Raw genomic sequence first — 19,946 nt, 5'->3', positions numbered from 1 at the left:
TATATTCTATCTGCTACACTTTTCTCCCGCCTCTAACATTATATACAATTAAGAAATGAAAAAGTACATGAAAATTAATTGGATGATATGGAGACTATAGTAGAACAAATAACAATATATAGACTAATAAGAAATTCGCCAAGTCCACCACACAACAACCCAAATCCTCGTCTACCTCTTTTCAACAAAATCTCAAATCAAACATGTCCTTACAACCATCTTCCGATGAATACCCCGCCGCAACAACAACCAGACCATGGTCGGAATTTTTCGATATCTCCGCCCTTTCATTCCCAGTATCCCTTTCTGACGCCACAACTCGGTTCAACTCAAATCTAACTCACTTCCGACTCAACTACATCAATGTCTTTCTCATCATTTTCTTCCTTACTCTCGCTTTACGTCCTCTCTCACTCCTTCTCGTGTTCGTCGTCTCATTATCTTGGTACTTTCTTTATTTTAACCCTCGCATTTTGCCTCTTGAAATTGCGGGGTTCATCGTTGACGATCGCATCGTTTTTGGTATTCTTGCTGTAATTTCGATTATCGCTTTGTTTGTCGCTCATTCTTGGATGAATTTGATGGTTGCGATTTTGATTTCTGCTGTAATTGTTGGATTACACGGTGTACTTAGGGTTCCCAGTTTTGGAGATCAGGATCCTTATGGCGGTCTTCTTGATGCTGAAGCTGGTGCGTATAATGAGTTTTGATTTGTGTTTTAGGGTTGAATTTGATTTTAGTCTGTGATTGTTGCTGGATTTTGATTTCTTTGAATTGATGATGAAATTGTTAGGGATTTTAATTGATCAGTAGTTGATTGTCAATGTTGCTAGGGATTCTAATTTGAGCAGCAAATTTAGAATCGGTGTAATATCAGGTTTTGGACCTCCAAAGTGTTGTAATTGTGATTTTTTTAATATAAATTCTAATGCAACCAAAAATTTTCAAGAATCTAAATGCATTTGAGTTGAATTTAGGCTGCCTTTATGTATTCAGAAAACAATTCTGGGCTGACTAACATTTAAATTGGTCAAAGGTTTCATGATTATGTATATTGATTTTTTTATGCAAATCTATGTATATGTTTCCATTTAGTTGAAAGCTAAAGGGATTGTTCATATCAACAAAAGAATATGCTATGGAATGTTGAAGTATTACATATCCACTCAATTTCATTTCATTTTCTCATAAGATATTAGCAACACAACACAATGATAATACGCTCTTAAAGTCGTATTCAGATATATATCTCTTAGGATGAAACTCTTAACTGTTACATTCAACATAAATTTAAGTATATAACCCCCATTTTCAGCCCTCTAAATCTCAAGTCCAGTGAGCGGCATTGAATTGATGTTTGGAAGCCTCATCAGCACTTCTGCTGGTTTACAAAAAAGCAGCAATGCACCCATAAAATTCTTAAACCAGCAACCACCCAAACAAAAAAGTGAAAAAACCCAATCGAATTATTGCCTTTTGGGTCAAAAATTTGGATGATTATGCGATTAAACGAAGGTGCACTACTGCTCGAGCCTGGTATACAATGGAGAGCGGGAAAAGGTATAGTTATGACTAGGGGTGTTCAATGGGCTGAGCCCCATTTTGAGCCCTTATTCGGCCCGTTTTTAGAAGGGCTTTGTAAGGACGGGGTTGAAAACGGGCCTAATATTATAAATGACAATGTCAATAAAATTATTAATATTTTTCCAATTTAATTATTATAAATGATAATTTAATTGTTATAAATTGATAAATGGGGATTAAAATAATTTTTAGTAGTAAAAATGAGCCGGGTTGGATAAGCTCGGCCCATTTAAAGCCCATTTACTTATCTTATCTGGTTCATTGAACACCCCTAGTTATGACTTACGTATATACTGTACCTAGTACTAGTATGCACCGGATTACACCAGAACATAAGGCTAAGATAAAACGAGATGTCTAGTCATCAGCTTCAATGTACGAGCAAAGAAGCATTGTAGCACATCTTCTAAGGATATAGATTCGAGCGTGTTGCTCTTTAATCAAAGAGGCACACTTCCTAGTGAATCCATTCCCCTTTCTCTTGGAAGAGGCATAAGAAATGCTATTGAATTGTTGGATTTGAGCCATAACTAACCTTTTTATTGTGTTTTTTGTTTTTTGATAGTAGTAATAAGCAAAAGAACCCTAATAAGGATATGAAGAAGTACTTGATATGAAAGCATAGACAATATTGGTGGGTGTATATATACAAAGCTTACAAGTTCATAAAGGTAATTAAGGGGAGGTGAAGATGAGTAATATCAATTATCAAGAAGATTGGGATTAGCAAACGTGATTATCAAGGAGGGGGAGTGAACGTGGGCATAATCTTTAAATAAAAATGACCAAGAATTCGGTAAGTACAAGTATTGAGAAGTGTTAATTAGAATTATTTAAAGAAATAGTGTAGGCTAATTGGGGGATGGAAGATTAGAAATATGGCAAAGGAAAGCATAAGAAGGGGAAGGTTGTTTATGCAAAACAAAGCAAAGGTTTAGTTGTAAGGGAACAAAAACCAGGGAATGAGATCTTTGTTTAGAGGATTAAGGGCTTGTTTGTTTGTTTTTAAGTTTTAACCTTCAATTGGCTCAAAATTCTAATCGCTCTCAACTCCCAACACACGTCATAGACACCATGGTTACAGCACACTAATCAGTATTATTGAGGTTTTTTATGCTTTCACTTCCAAACAAACAATGGGCTGTTGGGGGATTAGAGGGTAATTAACTATTGTTAACCATTAATTTGATATTTAGGAATTAGGATTAGATAAAATCATGGAGAATATTATTTACTCTCTCCTATTCAGCGTATGTGTCTCATTTCTTTTTATAGTTAAGTCACCTTAATTGTCCCATTTTTATTTTTGGTAGGGGTTTTTAACTTTTATGCCCTTAGTAACTTTATCCTATTTTCAATTATACCCTCCATTACCCATACTAATTTTTCTTCCTTATATTAAAAAACCCATAATACAACTCTCTTTCCTACCTTTAAGGTCTCACTGTTGACTCTTCTTAAAATCCATGAAAAGTCAAATGGAACTCCTAATGTGAATAAGAGGGAGTATTTTTTATATACCCTCAAATCAAAAAATATTTTTTTAATGAATAAATGTTAAAAATGTAAATAAAAATTAGTTTGCTTGAGTTATCAGTCATTATTGATTTGCACGAGTTTTTATGCAATAAAAAGATAACTTAGGTTTAGGTTTTATAAGGAGGAAATTTACTTTTTTTTTCTTTATTTTTAGTTTTCTTATACTCCGTTTATTTTTTATTTTTTTTTAACTTTTGTTCTTATTTGAACAAAGTAATTTTTTCTCCATTCTTTTGCATTATAATAGTTTCTTTTAGTATTGTTTTCTTATTTTGATAGTTTCTTTAATTATTTCTTGTTCAATACTCTATTATGTTTTTCTTCATATTTATTTTGCTCATGGCTCCTTTGGTGCAATTTATTATGCCTACTTAGTAGTTCTTTAATTTAGGGTGGAGGGATTGATCTCAATTCTCAAGTTTAAATATGAACTAATTTTTTTTTTGAATAATACCTGATTCATTAATTAAAAGTCATACGACATCTACATTAGAGATAAAAATTAGCAAGTACATAATAACTTTAACCAAAGATAATTCAAAATTAACAAAACTATAATTGTTGTATATGAAATCTGACAATGTTGAAAATTCTCTTCCACATCGCTGTTTGACACGGCCTTCAACGAGGGGATCTTTCGATCTGTTGTAGTCTTGAGGTAGAATTGAATTTGATGTAGTTGATGGTAATTGTAATTTTGGTGTTTGTTGTATTATCGTATTAATCTTTACCAATAAATCAATTACAAACCAAACTTTATAACTCCAAACTCTCACGAAGAGAGAGATCAAAACCCAATATATGGATAGAATCAACCCAATAAATGGGTAGAAAAACTCTCCTGTAGGGAGAGGACAAATATTTATTCTAATCATATTCAAAAGGCTTAAAACAGACAAATTTAGGGGCTTACCATCAACCAAAAGGTTGATGATAGCCCCAAACCAACTATGGAGATTAGAGTTTTTTTAGAGAGAGAAGAGAGAAAAGGAGAAAGAGGCGGTTGAATATGAACTAATTTAATTGTTAAAGTATTTATAAATTAAGCATCTATGATTAAATTCCTGTTATTATCTTGAATTAAAAATCTCTCTGTTAATCTTATCATGCAACTAGAGTTTAAGACTAGGGTTTATTTAGATTTGAACTTAAGTTCGTATTAGCGTAATCAATATAGCGAGAGTTTGGGACACAAAATAATAGGATTTTAATCTGATTTGTTAATTAATATAAGGAGATTTTAAAATTAACATAGACCGCTTTTAATTACAATTTTGATCCCTAGTTTATAGATACCGAGTAATATTTGATGTTCATTTGAGAATTGGGTACTTCTAAATTTCCTAGACATTTAACTCATATAGCTCATCTTATAGATTAACAGCTTTTAGTAAATATTTAAAAAATTCAACTTATATTTTAATTTTCTTGCGTGATTTTAAGAATTTAGTAAAAAAACAAATTGACTTTAACTTTCTTGTATTCGACCTTCTTGTTACATGTACATCATGTGTTTACGGTAATTTAAATTTCACATCAATACAATATCCAATTGTAAGTACTCTTTCTTGATACAAGGGAAAGGATGGCAGGGTTAGGGGTTGTGACAAGGAAAGGGAGGAAGTTGGAAGGAAATTTTTGAATTTTGAATTTTGTTTTATTTATATACTAGTATATTTTAAATATAAAACTAAAAAAAATAAGAAAAATCCAAAATTAACATAATAGGCTTTTATTTAACATAATTTGCTAACTGTGATTATAAACTTGTAATCTTGTTGCTATCATGCGAAAACAAAAAAAGTGCTATAATGGTGTTTCATCAAACCTTTTTCATACCATGTAAAATTTTTTGATTTTTTATAAGGAAAAAAGCAAATGAACGTCTAAGGGTATTTGTTAACAAGAATAATAATATATCCGAAAGAGTTAATAAGAAAATACAATGAAAAGATAAATATAAAATAATATACTTTAACACGTAATTTGGTGATAAATTTTAAATTTTAAACTCTAAATTTTATAGTATCGGTAATATAATTAAGGTTATATATAAGTTAGAATAGTAAGGAATGATATAATTTTGAATGTCCAATTTACATGGTTTTTAGGCTTAAAAAGTTGAAATTCTTAGATTTTGTTGAAATTGCAAGCTTGGAAACAAATCAGGGTTCAAGTTACAATCTTCTTTGGAAGTTGTGATGGGTCCCTATGCAATGTACTAGGTATGTCAATGATTTGTAGTTAAATGTTTATTTTGAAGTTCTAACTTATTCAAAATAATTTCTTCATTAATAATCTTTTTATATAACTATGAAAAAATTCTCGATATTTCAAAATAGTTAACTTACAAAATGATTTTTAAGGATAAAAAGTCGTTAAAATTGAGATTGATTAATCCAGAGGGATAGTTCAACTAGTTGAGCTTTTAATTTTATCGCTGTTAATTTGTTACTTATATTTTGGTGCATGTACATGATGCTCTAGAAATATGCTGTACATATATCTCGCAGAATTGGACTTCAATTGATATCATTAGAACAATATCTTCTTTTACTAGACTTTTTACGTCAAAAACTCCTTTACTTTGATCATAAATCTAGATCTAGATTGAAAATTGATCGCATGTCAAAGCATTTCAAGGTTACACATTGCCAGCAACAACCAAATTTTGTTCAAGAACTGAGTAGATACTATTTGCGCGCACACATACATGCACACACCAAACATCTTAATGAAGAGACTCGTGAAAGTCATTAGGACTAGTTTGACTTTCGCTAAATGCAGACAATTTGTAAATTTCATCATCAAACTGATCGTTAAATAGTGCTAGAAGGAGTTCATAGCAAAAATCATAGAGTGCTCCTTCCATTGTAATTGGTCATTTATACCAAGCTCACCAAATAGATTCTGCACGTTTGGGTACGCCACGCCCCAACTTCAAAAGAATATGAAGATTCAACACATTGATATGGAAGTTATGTAGTTAAGTTCGTCTAGTAATACGACTAGAGTAACACAAGATAAGAACATAAGAAACCAAAAAGAATATAAAAAGATTACTCACAGATAATATGTAGCCATGTTTCATACCAATCACAAAAAGAAGGTAAAAGAAACTTAGCACAACAATAGTTCTCTTGGCACATATTCACAAGTCTTTCTTCAACAACAATAGATTTCCTGATGCCACAAAGTGACTACTCCCACTAGGTGTGTTAGATGTACGTAACCTAACTTTTGTAATTATAAAAATAGGCTATTTACGATTGTATATAAAAAGTGCACAAGACTAATAAACAAAATAGCTCAAGAATCATCATACCATAATGTAAAATGGTCATAGACAATTATGTTGCTTGGACTTATCTTTTTACTCCAAATACGCGTGTTGGACGCTTGATCATGTACAACTTACAAATTCAGTTACAAATATCATCTACATATATTTTCCTCTTACATTCATTTTTATCGAATGTCATATGCTCTTACAAATTTTATTTTTTCATGTTTCACTCCAGTAAGTCAAGTCATCTTTAGAATGCCTCTTTTTCTCTAAACTCATCAATGTTTCAACCTTTCACTCTTCTACTTGGTGTAAAAAATATAAATTTGTTTGGAAAAAAAAAGCCAAAAAAATTATGAATAAATAAACCGAATATTTAATATATAATTCGGATTATGATTTTCCCTATCCGGAAATTCGGATATCCTAATCGATCTAGTATCTGGAGTTGAGCACCCGTAGGCCATAGCTGTCACCCTGTCAGCTTGCCAACAGACTATTCCTATTTTATTTCAACAAGGTCGCTTGGATTGAGGGAAAATATTCAAGGGGTATTAGACAAATTAGGAAATCAAAGTTAGTTAAATAGATGATTAAAGAAATTTAATTGTTACTGAAGTGAAAGAATTAATTAGAAGATAATAAAAAATAGAGAAAATAATAATTAATTTCCTTATTTTAGATATAAATTTTCCTAAAGAAGGGTGGGAGAATTTTTTATCCCCAAATAAAGAAAATCAACTATCTTTTTTATTTTATGTTTTTTTATTTACTCTCATTTTTTCCTCTCACAATTATTTCAATATGCATAGCTAATTACCTTTATTACATTAATTTAAATTACTTATCTCTTTGAATATTACTCTAAATCCACGTGAATCCTAAATACTCGAGTGAATAATTATTACCTACTCAAGTTAATGACAATCATCAAATAACAATTCACGCCTCCTTCTCCTCCCTTTGCAATTGTCGACCGCCTCTGCCATCACCACCGCCTACCGCCTACCGCCTACCGCCTCTGCCCCCATCCCGCTAGGTATTTTCTCTTCTCTTCTCATTTCTTTTTTTCGAAAATTTAGGGTTTAATTTGATGGCTTTTAGGGTTACTTCTTGTTTTTAGGTTTTGTGTTAGGAATTTTCTTGTTCAATTTGAGGGATTTTCATATTGAGGGTTTTTATGGGTTAGGAGTATTATTTTTTAGGGCTTTGCTTTTAGGAAATTTTGTGCACAAATTGATGGTTTTCGTTTCAATATTAGGTATTTCGAATTTTCAGGATGTTTTGAGGTGTTTTTAGGGTTCCATAATTATATCCTATTGCAATATGAAGCAAAATTCAACGCGCGAAAACAAACTTGGATCCGTTTTAGACCCGAACTGGATCCGATAGATGATACGGATCTGGGCCAAAGCAATTTCGACCCGCGCATCCGGATCTGGATCCCGACTCAGAAATGGATCTGGATTCTGGTCCACCTGTATCCGGTCCAGATCCGACCCATTGCGATCCTAGTTGTGGACATAGGACTGTAGGAGCAGCAAGTTAGACTTTTTGGAGGTCTCTCCTTGCCCTAATCATTTCCTTTGTGTTTCTCCAAGCGGTTGGGTCACCCTCCGCCATCGACCTCTTACCACCGTCGGTTGAAGCCCTATATTCTCTGTGCGCCTTCAGCTTTCTCTGCTGGCCGGCGCTATTCATTCAACAAAGATGTGCTGTTTTTCTTTTTTGTTGATATTTAGTTATTGCAAACCCTTCTCAAGTCGCCAAACACAATTAGGTTCGCTTTTCATTTTGGTTGATATATTGTTTGATTATAGGTTGTTTGTTTGAATTTAATTTGGTAGGAGAAAGAAACCTCTTATATGTAGTAAATTTAAGGCAAACAATGCTTAATTTTTATGATGTGGGCATGTAAGGTTTTCAGGTGGTATGCTGAAAACTTGTAAAAAGGTCAGGAAGAATGTGTTGTTGATTGGGAATAATGCACAAAATCTGTATGTTTCATTGACCAAATTTACTATGATCTTTTATTGGGTTTGTTTTATGTTTATTTGTGGTTAAACAAATCATATTTTCCTTAAAATGTATGTGGACTGTGGATTCATATTGTTATTATATTGTTGTTTTGGTGTTAAGGTTTAGTGTTGTTAGTGCTAATTGACAACAACATTTGGGAGATAAACAATAAAGTACATTTGATTTGATTTATATTCTTTTGCATCTCTTCAGTGCATATTTTCAATTTTTAACTCTTTTTAATTTTGAATCATGACCTTTGAGAAAATGTATTGTACAAATTCAGTAGGATTTTCATTTTGTTTCCAATTAATTTGTAGGTTCTAGCGCGAAATTAAATGATAAAATGGCAGTAGTTGATCAAGCAGCAGGTGGTGGTTCGAAGAAGACAGCATCTTTGTTGGGTTTTCAGTATGCGGGTTTGAGAAGATTGGGTAGAAGGAACCCATTTTTAAGATATGGTCTTCCTCTCATTTCTGTCACTGTCTTTGGAACTGTTGGTCTTGGTCATCTCTTGCAAGGGAGGTAAAAACTTATATCTGTCTTATTTAAATGTTTTTTTCTTAATTTGGAATATTTTGGTTAGAGCTAATGTTTTTAGCTCAATTTGAAATCCACTTTCCTATCTGAATTTGGTATATATGGGTTGATTGATTGTTAATACTTCAACTTGTTTGATTGAAAAAAACTAGTTATCAAATTGGCAAATACGTTGCATAGTTGTGGGAGTTTGGCTCGAAAGTCATCAAGGATATATCTTTTCAGATCGTAAAGAAATCTCATCATAACTGGTATTCCATAATTGATGAACATTCATTCCATGGAGTTTAGTATTTTAATGTGGTAGTGAAATGAGTCCTGGTCCCTAGAATGAGAGGTTGAGGATCGAGCACATTGCACTAGAATTTCTTCACCTTAAAAGGCCTCCGATGGTTGCATGATTCGTTTCCTTATCAACATTGTGCATCTTGGCTGTATCAAATCCAATTTTTTTCGTGTTAAAATCGCATTTCAGATGTTAAAACCTCATTTTTTCTATATTTCCTTTGCAATTTGATGAACAATCTTGACAGCTCGTTCAAAAGATGTGGAATCTTGGTTCGTATAATTATTTTTAAAGAATGTTTAGGCTAATATAAAAATGCAGGATAGTATTTTCAGTAAGCCACGTGGTCATTTTTGGGATAAAATGGATAAGTTTAAATTTATAATAGCTTCCGTTTTTATCTAATTGTTACACTTACTTTTCACACTTGTCGATGCATAATTTGAGCGATTAATGTCCTGAATTCTCAATATATGAAAATTATAAATTTATGTATTGTGAAAGTACATTTTATGATGAATCTTACAAGGTCTCATATGACTGTTTTTTCAAGTATAAATCATTAGTAAAAATCTAAGTGGTTTGTATGAGTAGTGAAATAGTCCAACTGTAATAATTAAATAAAAACAGAGGATAGCATATGCATATTGCGAAAGAAATTAAAATTGTTTGTCTTTTCTCTTTATTTTAACATTAAACGATTATCAATATCTCCCTTTTCATAAACTTGCATTTTATCTACTTCAAGGGATAGGTTTAAATTTTTAAATACAAACTATAAAGGAAATATGAAAAAATGTTTTCTCTTAAAATCGAACAATTATGAACAGCTTCATAATTCTGCTTTTTATCTACTATGATGAATGAGTGAAAATATTGAAGAGTAGCCCACTAAAGCCCATAATAGATCAAATTAAGGGAAATGCGATAAACAGTGAACTGATGATATAGAGGGAAGAAGGCATGATGTATCGACACCCTCATCTATAGGGATTTTGTAATTCATGCAAAAGAATATCATGTTCTTTACTGCTTCTGGTCTATTACGTGGGATATTTATTATAAGTTATAACAATCTATGTTATTTGCCCTCTTCATTTGGGGTTATTCTATAGTAATTGACTTTTAAAGTCAACCATCACAATTATGCAATTTCAACCTTTGACTAAAATGCAAAACAAATATTTATAAATACCAATTGACTTCAAAAAAGTTTATTGTTTGACATAAATAAAAAATATTTTTATGTTATCGTCAATGATCTCAAACTCATTTAAATTTTTGTAAGTTTTTATTTAGCAAAATTTGTTATAGTGGTTAAGCCTATCACTATAGAATGACCCCTTCATTTCACCTCAAAGACCTGATAATCGACACACTATGCCAGCATTGTTTGCGCACTTACCTTTCACTTGTTGCCAAAATCATGGAGATTGTTAGCAAATAGCCAAGTCGAACACTTGGATATGCTTTTGAGGTCGCCACATGTACCCAAATCCAAGTAACATAATTTGAAATTAACGACATGAACTAGATCATGAATCTCTGAAGATGAATATCTAAATCAGATAATGTACTCTTCAATTTATGAGGGGGATCATTGTGGTATTCATCACTGAAAGGCAAGTAAGCCGAAGAAACTAATACGCTGGATGCTAAATAAGTGCAGCAGCCAGTTGGTGCTGCTCCATTTGTTTTTATTTTAGTTGCTTAGATGTTAATGGTAGATTACTACATGAAAGTATTTGTAGCCCTATGGCTGACTACTTGTTAAGATGTAGATGGGTACACCACCTACCTTGAGGATTGTGAAAGGCCAAGACTTTTTAAAAGAAAAATATACAGATAGATATATGTGAGTTGAGAGGGTAGCAAGGAGGGAGCCAAAGTTCAAAGGGTCGGGAAACATAGTGCAAAATGCGATAACGGTAATGGTCGCGATATCGGAGCACTGATGTTGTTATCATAACGCCTAAATGAAGATTCTTTTACCTTTACAATGCACAAAATTTCGGCTCATTTATCTGAAAACCTTTACAACACACAACACTGCCGATGCGATGCGGCCTTGTTTTTGCACTATGTCAAAATAGGCTCTACCGTTCAAAAGGATGGCATAATATATGGGATCTGTTTGCTTGAATTATTCTAAAACTTGGCTCTTAAATGAAACTACCCTAAACTTGAGCTTTTCCTTTGTTTAAAAGTTTGTGTAACACTCGATGATGTTAATATATGACTGTTAGATTCCTTTCATTTGAGTAGGATGCCAGGGCGAAAATGTGTAAATTAGTGACTGAGTTTGATATGATTAATGGCTCTGGGTGACTGCTGTGACTGATTATATGTTCTTTTCGGGGAGTTGCGAAATTGGCAGCAGATTGAGCGTTGCGACATAGGAGTTACGGCATTACAACCTTCACCCTTTTTCTCAAAAACTTTTTAGTGCTTAACCTAACCGGATTAAAAGCTTGCATAACTAGTTCTTTGTGGATTGTCTCGAGTTCATTTTTATGACTGAATTTATTTCCATGTACCAGACCATTGAATATTTTGTTTTTCCCCTGGAGAATAAAATATTATGCTTTGAGGGTGCACAAATTTGTAGGCTGGCTTCTTCGAGCTTTTATTAAGACATGTTTTTCACCATAGTTATCTTCATGTTTTCTTGCTCATGGATTTACTTGGAATAGCATTTTATTTGCTTGTTCATTTAAAGAAGTCTATCCTTGGAAGTTTTCTCACGTGATATGTCTGCAAAGATGCATTTTCTGCTAAGAATCAGACTATGAACAACAATCACAGGTGTTTACATTTGTCTATTATGTTAATAGAACTTACGGAGATCCACTCCTTTCGTGGTTGCATTATGCTATGACATTACTCCATAGCCATTAAGTGGTTCTCACCTAGGCTCTCACCTAAGCGGTGATCAGATGTATGTAACTTTATCCTTGTCGGGGATAACAAAAATGTTTTTTTTTTCCAATCAAATAGGGAGTGCACTTGATTTAATAAGTTATTTTAATATAGTCCTTAAAAACCGAAACCAAAGAATTATAATCTTTGTCTTCTAGAACGGCCATCTATTGATTGATCCTTAATTTTTATATCCAAAAATTGAAACTGGTATATGCTCTATCTCCTTCATCTTCCTGATTGAATAGAATATTTTTGCTTGTTAAATAGCTTTTGAAATTTGAATGTATGGTGTCAGTACTTCAACACAGTTTTTAAAAAAATATATTTCCCTTTAGAGAAAGTATTGATTATTCCTTGTGTAGTGTTTTAGACAGTAAGTAGCATACTATGAACAATATGTACATCTTGGTATGGCACTGTGTCACCTAAGGACGTTCAGAAAGGAGAAATGAATTTTATGTTTTTTGGAGTCTCAGCCTACTGTTTGGATCTGAAATTATGTGCTCCCATACCTATAGAGTCTGGCTTTAACTTTAACACTTTATCTAGATAACATTTTAAGAGGGAAAGGAAAGGGAGGGAAGAGTAAGGGAGAGAAAGGAAAGGAAAGGAAGGGAATGATAGGGTAAGGCTTCTGTTTAATAGGAAAAGGAAAGGAGAGGAAGAGAAATAACATTTTCCATGCAAATCTTTTCACACTTGGAGAGATAGAGTAAGTCTCCTGTTTGTTTATTAATGATACTTATTTATCCCCTCTAAAATAAGTATCCAAACAAACTGGTTACTCCCTTTGAAAAAATCCCTGTTTGTCCAGTGGAGTCGGAAACTGGACCTCACTTATATCTGTATTTGATAGAAGGATGCTTCATCTTACTCTGTTCTGAGTTTGTTACTCCATATTATATAAAAGTACGACTTTCTTGAAACCTATTATAAGAGAGTCGCCCCCATATAAAAGATGTTGAGTTTGGTTGCTTGTTGCATGTAAATGTTATGATTGACATACTTTTTATTTAATTCTTTGGGGGCTTTGGTGTTCAGCAAAGATATTGCAAAAGTAAAAGATGATAAAGAGTGGGAGATCATTGAAGAAAGAAAAGCACTTTCGAGAATCGGACCTGTTAATGCATATAATCCGAAAAAGATTTCACTAGAAGAGGAACTTAAGGTATGATATCTTGCTATTTTTCATTAAGCAAGTCTTATATGGGACCGATCCATACAAATAGCTCATTTTTCTAATTGATGATCACTTTAAATCATAAGTGATCACCTAAAGGTTATGTGATCACTTTAATACTATAAAAAGTGATCAATTAAAATTGAAGTGATTACTTTAAGATTTGAAGTGATCACTTTAAGGTTAAAACTAATTTTTTAAGACTAAAAAATGATCACTTTAAAACTGCAAGTGATCACATTACGGTTACGAGTGATCACTTTGCTGTTACAAGTGATTGTTGTTAGTCACTACAACATAAGTTGCTTTTAGTGGGATATATTTAACGACTTTTAATTTAAATGTCGCTACTTCAAATTTCTAATAATATATAGAGAGGATTTAGTGACATTAGACCCTTTAACAGCATAATAAAAAATCAGGATCTAGTGACATTTCTCATAAATGCCATGCCATTATAGACTATAGTAACAATTACATACGCCACTAAAGACCAAATAAAGTGTCGCTAAATCACTTTATAGTGAAATTTAAGATAAAAACCAATAATTATTACACTAAAAATACAAATCAATGTTATTTTTTTAAATGTCACTAAATTCAATGTCGCGAAAAGTTAAATTTGTCGTAGTGAGTGTAGATTGGGTCAACCTAATAGAGATAATCTCATTGTGAGACCGTCTTGTTTGAGAATTTGTGTTTTTCTTCATTTCATATGTCACTACAATCTGCAGCCATAGAAACCAATGGCCTCAATCTTTGCAGGCATTACAAGAGAAAGTAGATATAAACAACTATGATTACAAGAGAATCCCTCGTCCTGATGAAGGCAAGTCCGCTAGATGAAGTTTTGGATTTCCATCTTTAAGATCTCAACAAGAAGCCAGCAAGCCATCAAGCATGGCGGTCAGAGTTTTCTTCTCCTTTTTGCAAAACATGCTCTCGAGTTGATTTAAATCTTCATGAAAATGTAAAAATCAAACATAGTTTTTTTTTCATCAGGTCTAAGCAATTTTTGCACAAACTAGGAGTGTCTTATAACTCTGAGAATGCTGCATTACTGCTAAAGGTGAATATGCATCTGGGACAATTGTTAAGGTCACTCTAAAACTTGATGTACTTGGGTTGTAATGACTAGTGGTGGAAAGTTTGTGGGGGAAGGGGTATCTTAGTGTAGCTACTCTTGCAAGAGATCGTCTCAGTAAAATGACCTCAAAATATAAAGTTCATATACTCATATTTTATATTAGTTGGACTATTTAATCCCGTATATGAGACGCATTTTATAGTGGGGATTTGTTTTATTATAATTGTATCTATAATGTAAATTGTTATTTCCACTTTCCATGATTGAAATGCTTTTTTTTTTTTTTTCTTATAATAATGTTCGAGTCTTGATGAATTTGCTAAGTGTGCTATATTTGTACATTACAAGCAAACCAGTTTTGGGCGTCAAAAGTTTTCAAATTTAGGCAACGCAATGCCTATCTCAACAAATTTTATTTGCTCATTACATAAACATTGAAATTAACCTTCATTCATTTCCTAAATCTAATCGATAGAATACATTTGAACTGCGTAATCTCTTACATTTCCAAGCCTCACCGAATTGACATAATCTCTCGGGCTGTGAGCTGAAATTCCAGGTAGCAGTAGTCCTACTACCCTTGCAAAAATAGAATACCAATCCTCTTCATAACCCGCACCATATGCATACTTCATAGCGAATGCCCTGATCAACTCCCATAGAGCGTTTATGTGCGCGGGAATCAGGTACCTTATTCCGTAAAAGTTTTTGTTGGGTTCTTCTTGCACTTCCTTCATATTCATCAAAACCACAAATAACGCAACCAATTAATGAAAAATCACAGCAATATTCATACGATGATAAACTGAGGCACAACGTATAGATGATCGTAAGCAAAATGTGCAATTTTGGAACGAAAACAAGCTTACCTTGTGAGAATAAAAGCTGTTGTAATAGAGGCAAACACCAAAATGCTTATACAAGAAAGTGTTATTATCATAAGGTAACCGAGGCACAACATCATTGCAGTAAACGACCCGGAAGTACCTAAGCTCGTCAGGCGTATTAAGTCTCGCGTCTATGTATTGCCCAAGATCGCTGTCTGCAATTCTCGGCTGTCCAAAAGTGTACACACCCAATAACCTCTGCATCATCGCACTCTCGTCACGCAAGATGAGCACAGTCGGATACAAGATAGCAAGGGCTGCACCGAGGCTGTGCCCTGTAACGACAAATTTGGCGTTCTTATGTTCTTTCAACAGGGCCTGCAGCTTGGTTGTGACAGCATTATATGCTGTCAATTCTGCCATGTTTGGGGTGGAAGAAATGGTGCTTTTGTTCGCGAGATTATGATGGAAAGTCGGAGTGTATGTTCGGTTTCCCAAACCTAAAGCTTCTAAGAATCCCATGTGAAGTTTTCCAAGTCCAGGGATTTCGTACCAAGAGTAGTCGAAATCTGTACTCCAATCATCAGCGTCGAAAGGCTCTGTGCCTCTGAAGCTGATTAGTATAAATGTAGCATCTACTGGTTTGTCACACAGGATGAACACTTGGGTGGACATCTCCTGCTGGTAATCTGTAAAATTAAGAGATTACAGGGAAAAATTCATTGAAAAATCCAGATTTGGCCCCTACTTACGTTCTATTACATCAAAATCATTGAGTGGCTTCCACCTAAGCAGGGTTTGGGGTCTTATATATACAGTCTTATCCTTATCAGTGATGACAAAGAGGTTGTTTCAAATTAACCGGTAAACCCAAATATCTACAATATTTCAATAAGAGGGAAGAGTAAGGGAGAGATTACCATTCCAACCATTGTAGAAGCCCACAAAATGCATCTGCTTAAATTAGAAAACAGTCACTAGCTAGTCAAATAGAAGCATAGTGCAAAAATAAGCCCAGCACATTAAAGGGTTTAAAAAATAAGGGCCCATCGCATTACCCGTGTTGTAAAGGTTTCAAAAAAAACAAGAATCAAAAGCTTAAGCCGTTGGTTGAGGCCCCAAGATATGTTATATATTCTAATACGCCCCTTACTCGAGAGCCCTTCGGGTTAGAAGTGTGGATGCAACAAGGCGCTTCTCAAACCTGGTGCTTAATCTTCCACTTTAAATGAGAGGTGGTTGAGATTTTGATCTATGACCTCTTATTACGCTGGTTCTTATTACGCTGGCTTCTGATAACATGTTAAAGAACCAACTCAACCAAAAACTTTAACTTATGATTGAGACCATAAAATATGTTATATACTCTAACATTAATGCATCACCATGTATTTACGGGGATAGCAATCGACCATATTTTTGCACTATGAATAGGAATAAGGAAGAAAAGAGAAAGAGGAAGAAGAATACTTGCCTTCCAATGATCAACCACAATTTGTTTGACCACATTTTCATTCTCATAAACTAACTTGGAAGCCATAATACAAAGGTCCATAAGAGCAGGACTGAAGTTAAATTTGTTGTGTATGTGTGGGCCAGAGACTCCTCCAAAATTGTCAGTCTTACACAAGTCAATACGTCCATCTAAATGCCCAATTGAGCTTATGAAACTTGCTGTTCCTCTTTGTGGAACCACCACCTTTCCTGTTTTACATTTTTCGTCTTCTTAATTAATTAGCTTCATTCACTTTTATTTTCTATAATTTCTAACTAATGGTGTTTTATTTGTTTAGAAATACATTTTTTTAAATAAAATCATATTTGTTTATTTTTGGTTTAGTTTGATGGAAAAACGGGGAGAAAATGAAGATACTGAAATCAAAGTGTTTGTTTTATTTATATTTTTATCTTATTCATATCTTTTTAATTCTCATCTATACATTTATTTTACTTTTTATATTATCTATACATTTCTCCTACAATTCAATAAAATACCACTTTTACTTTTTTTTTTGGTTTATTCACCGATTATCTATAAAATAAATTTGATGAGTTGGACAAAGTACATTAATTAGCTTGTGTTGTTTATTGGATGGAAAGTTCTCAATAATTGTAATACAATCCTATCGAAAATTGATTGAATTTATTTAGTGAGGTATACGTTTTCCTTCATTTGATTATGGGTCTCCAACTATTATTATTATTATTATTATTATTATTATTATTATGTGTTTTTAACTATTAACTTAAAACATCGATTTTCTAATATTTTTGAATAAACCTGGGGTATAAACCCTTCGTGCCCCTTCTAAGGGGGGGCACCGCCATGATTCACTAAAGAAATATAAATTAAACATGTAGTTCTATATAGAACTATATAGAAGTACACAAATTCTTTATTAAGATCAAAATAGACAAATATTTTATTAAGACCTTCTCAAAACGATTTAATATGGGCCGATCCAATTATAATTTACTAAAAAATTAAGAAAAAAGTGTTGGATATAATTTAAAATTTTTTAATATAAAATATTTAAACTGTTTATATAGGCCTTTCTTAAGAACTAAATTAGAGGGTTTGATATGTACTCGCTATAGAAGTAATAAGAAGGTAGTACGTAGTACCTTGGACAACGTTGACGAAAAGGCCAAATAGATTGCCATTAAGAGTGAGGAGATTAAGAAAAAAATCAACAAAATAACCAAACCATTCCAAGGGTTTACCAAAAGCCCTAATCAATTTTCTCACAATCACTGAAACAACAATCACCCATCTTTTATCTTTCCCTCCAAACATTGATTTCCATTCTTCTAAATCAAATCTTCCAGAACCTTCTTCATTATCCAAACAATAATTACTTGTAATGAAGTTGGACCCACTTTCTATATCCCCCTGCTTCCAAAACCTCCATAAGTCCCCTGCTCCTGCACTTTCTGGATGTATGATCATATACCTCCATTTATCTCTACCATTCATTTTTTTTTAATCTTTTTCTCTTGATTTTATTTTTTTTTTTTATTTGATTAATTTTGGGTAAGGTGAGTAATATAACGTTGGACATGCTGGGATGCATAAATATATTGAGTTAATAGAAGGATTCCTTCACGTGTAAGTTTTGCATTGCCAATGTGGGGAGGGCGGAGGCCACCACCTTAAGGCTTTCATTAACATTCCACATTTGTATGCATGTATGCCCATCCTTTTTTGTTTGTTTTATTATGTGCATATAACTATAATTACGTATTTTCTTGTATACTCTTTTCAGGGCCGGCCCTAGGTTTTTAGGTGCACGGGGAGAAAGATTATTTATAGGCTCCTAAATTATTATATATTTATATAAAAAATTTTGAACCTTAGTCTTAGTTGAAAACTAAAATTGTTTGGGGACTCGGGGTGTAGCTACGACTTACACTTACTTAGAGCCAGTCCCGACTCTTTTTCTTAACTTACTTTTAATAATTTAGAAAGTAAAGGAAAGAAAAGAAAGGGAAAGATGGAAGTAAATACAAGGCCGATTCTAGATAAGGACGAGAAGGGCCTACGCCAAAGGCTCAAAAAGCTTATAATTTGTCTTAGTGAAGATTTGAATATGGATTTATTGTGATCATTATCATACCAATTAATTCCGTCTAAGGTAGCATTTAAGGGGCGTGGAAAATAAGGCAGACTAATATCCTTACCACGACGTGGAAGATAATACTTGTATTTGACAATGCTTGTATCTAACACATTGTAAATATTGATTATAAATATCGATAATTGTAATAATTAAATTATGTTGTTCATAGTTGCACATGCATGAATTGCATGAATTTAAGTGAACTTTAAGTCATCAAATATTTATCAAATTTCCTAATAAATACTTTTAATTTTTTGGTGAGTTTTCTTTTTTCTAAGATTATAAATCTCATAAATAAGTGAATTTTTTCTCTATTTGTTTCCTTTTTTATAATACTTTGCTTGTGTTTTTAGTTGACTAATTTTATATTTGTTAATTTTGTGTTGATTAAAATTGTGGGTGTCATATTTTATCTTTCATTTTTGGATAATAAATACAATATTTGTTCTATGAACTTATATGCGGTTCTTTTAGAGTTGTAAAATTTTAATATATAAATTTTGATTGTACGGGGCTAAAAGGATCTTAAAATGTGCAACCTTGTATTTCAAATCACGCTTTTGTTTTGTACTTAATGAATAATGATATAATGTAAATTCAATTTCTAAATTAACTTTCACTTTGTTATAAAGATAGTCTCTTAATAGATTTTGTTACTAGTAATTTTGCATCAAAATTTCTCTCACTGAAATTATATTGAATTTTATATTATCTATTGGTGTGTACCATCATAGATATAGATTTTTTTTAACCTACGTTTTATACTTCTTTTGTTTTGTTTTACTTATATCTCATAGTGACAAAAGTGAAGCAGGGGAGATATATCTTTAGAGCTCATAATTTATATTTCTCCCTGAGCCCTTCAAATCTCAGAGCCCAACACCCCATTTTTCTTTTGTCGTCTATTCCCAGGCCGTTTTTTGTTGGACCCTTGTAGAATTTTCAATTATATCTTGCTAGTATCGTTTCATATTTTCTCGGTCCTGACTTTAATTTTTTTTGGGTTTGCCCCTACTTGTGATAATTCTCTAAATCTACATGAAGATTAAATTCTCT

General features: G+C 32.8%; 3 protein-coding genes across 4 annotated transcripts; 2 read left to right on the top strand and 1 right to left on the bottom strand.

The window, feature by feature from the left end:
- Positions 1-69: 69 nt before the first annotated feature.
- LOC130813829 (PRA1 family protein D-like) lies at positions 70-1,959 on the top strand. Its single transcript, XM_057679721.1, has one exon. It carries the CDS (start codon positions 204-206, stop codon positions 708-710), a length of 507 nt encoding a protein of 168 aa, XP_057535704.1. The 5' UTR covers positions 70-203; the 3' UTR covers positions 711-1,959.
- Positions 1,960-7,290: 5,331 nt separating this feature from the next.
- On the top strand, positions 7,291-14,690 carry LOC130813828 (uncharacterized). Of its 2 annotated transcripts, XR_009042236.1 has the most exons (5): positions 7,291-7,448; positions 8,749-8,953; positions 13,218-13,344; positions 14,122-14,262; positions 14,359-14,690. XR_009042236.1 is itself a non-coding variant. In XM_057679720.1 (4 exons), the coding sequence occupies exons 2-4, from the start codon at positions 8,775-8,777 to the stop codon at positions 14,200-14,202; spliced, it is 387 nt and encodes a 128-aa protein (XP_057535703.1). In that variant the 5' UTR covers positions 7,291-7,448; positions 8,749-8,774; the 3' UTR covers positions 14,203-14,690. The 2 variants fall into 2 exon arrangements, 1 of the variants encoding a protein (XP_057535703.1); XM_057679720.1 differs by having other exon boundaries at positions 14,122-14,690.
- A 16-nt stretch (positions 14,691-14,706) lies between these two features.
- LOC130813826 (triacylglycerol lipase OBL1) lies at positions 14,707-18,323 on the bottom strand. Its single transcript, XM_057679719.1, has 5 exons — positions 17,896-18,323; positions 16,745-16,974; positions 16,191-16,224; positions 15,313-15,959; positions 14,707-15,174 (listed from the first exon to the last, which is right to left on the bottom strand). Exons 1-5 carry the CDS (start codon positions 18,245-18,247, stop codon positions 14,908-14,910), a joined length of 1,530 nt encoding a protein of 509 aa, XP_057535702.1. The 5' UTR covers positions 18,248-18,323; the 3' UTR covers positions 14,707-14,907.
- Between the last annotated feature and the right edge of the window lie 1,623 nt (positions 18,324-19,946).

The sequence above is a fragment of the Amaranthus tricolor genome, chromosome 5, assembly GCF_026212465.1.
Source record: "Amaranthus tricolor cultivar Red isolate AtriRed21 chromosome 5, ASM2621246v1, whole genome shotgun sequence".
Taxonomy (NCBI): Eukaryota; Viridiplantae; Streptophyta; class Magnoliopsida; order Caryophyllales; family Amaranthaceae; genus Amaranthus; species Amaranthus tricolor.
The sequence above is the reverse complement of the archived record's forward strand: the minus strand, read 5'-3'. Positions and strand labels throughout refer to the sequence as shown.

Bases quoted from the DNA above. Each gene is read 5' to 3' on its own strand.
- LOC130813829 (XM_057679721.1), top strand. From the start codon at position 204: ATGTCCTTACAACCATCTTCCGATGAATACCCCGCCGCAACAACAACC.
- LOC130813828 (XM_057679720.1), top strand. From the start codon at position 8,775: ATGGCAGTAGTTGATCAAGCAGCAGGTGGTGGTTCGAAGAAGACAGCA. The intron at 8,954-13,217 runs GTAAAAACTTAT...TTTGGTGTTCAG, and splicing joins GGTCATCTCTTGCAAGGGAG to CAAAGATATTGCAAAAGTAA. The intron at 13,345-14,121 runs GTATGATATCTT...CAATCTTTGCAG, and splicing joins CACTAGAAGAGGAACTTAAG to GCATTACAAGAGAAAGTAGA.
- LOC130813826 (XM_057679719.1), bottom strand. From the start codon at position 18,247: ATGAATGGTAGAGATAAATGGAGGTATATGATCATACATCCAGAAAGT. The intron at 16,225-16,744 runs GCAAGTATTCTT...TAATTTAAGCAG, and splicing joins TTGTGGTTGATCATTGGAAG to ATGCATTTTGTGGGCTTCTA. The intron at 15,175-15,312 runs GTAAGCTTGTTT...ATGAATATGAAG, and splicing joins ACAGCTTTTATTCTCACAAG to GAAGTGCAAGAAGAACCCAA.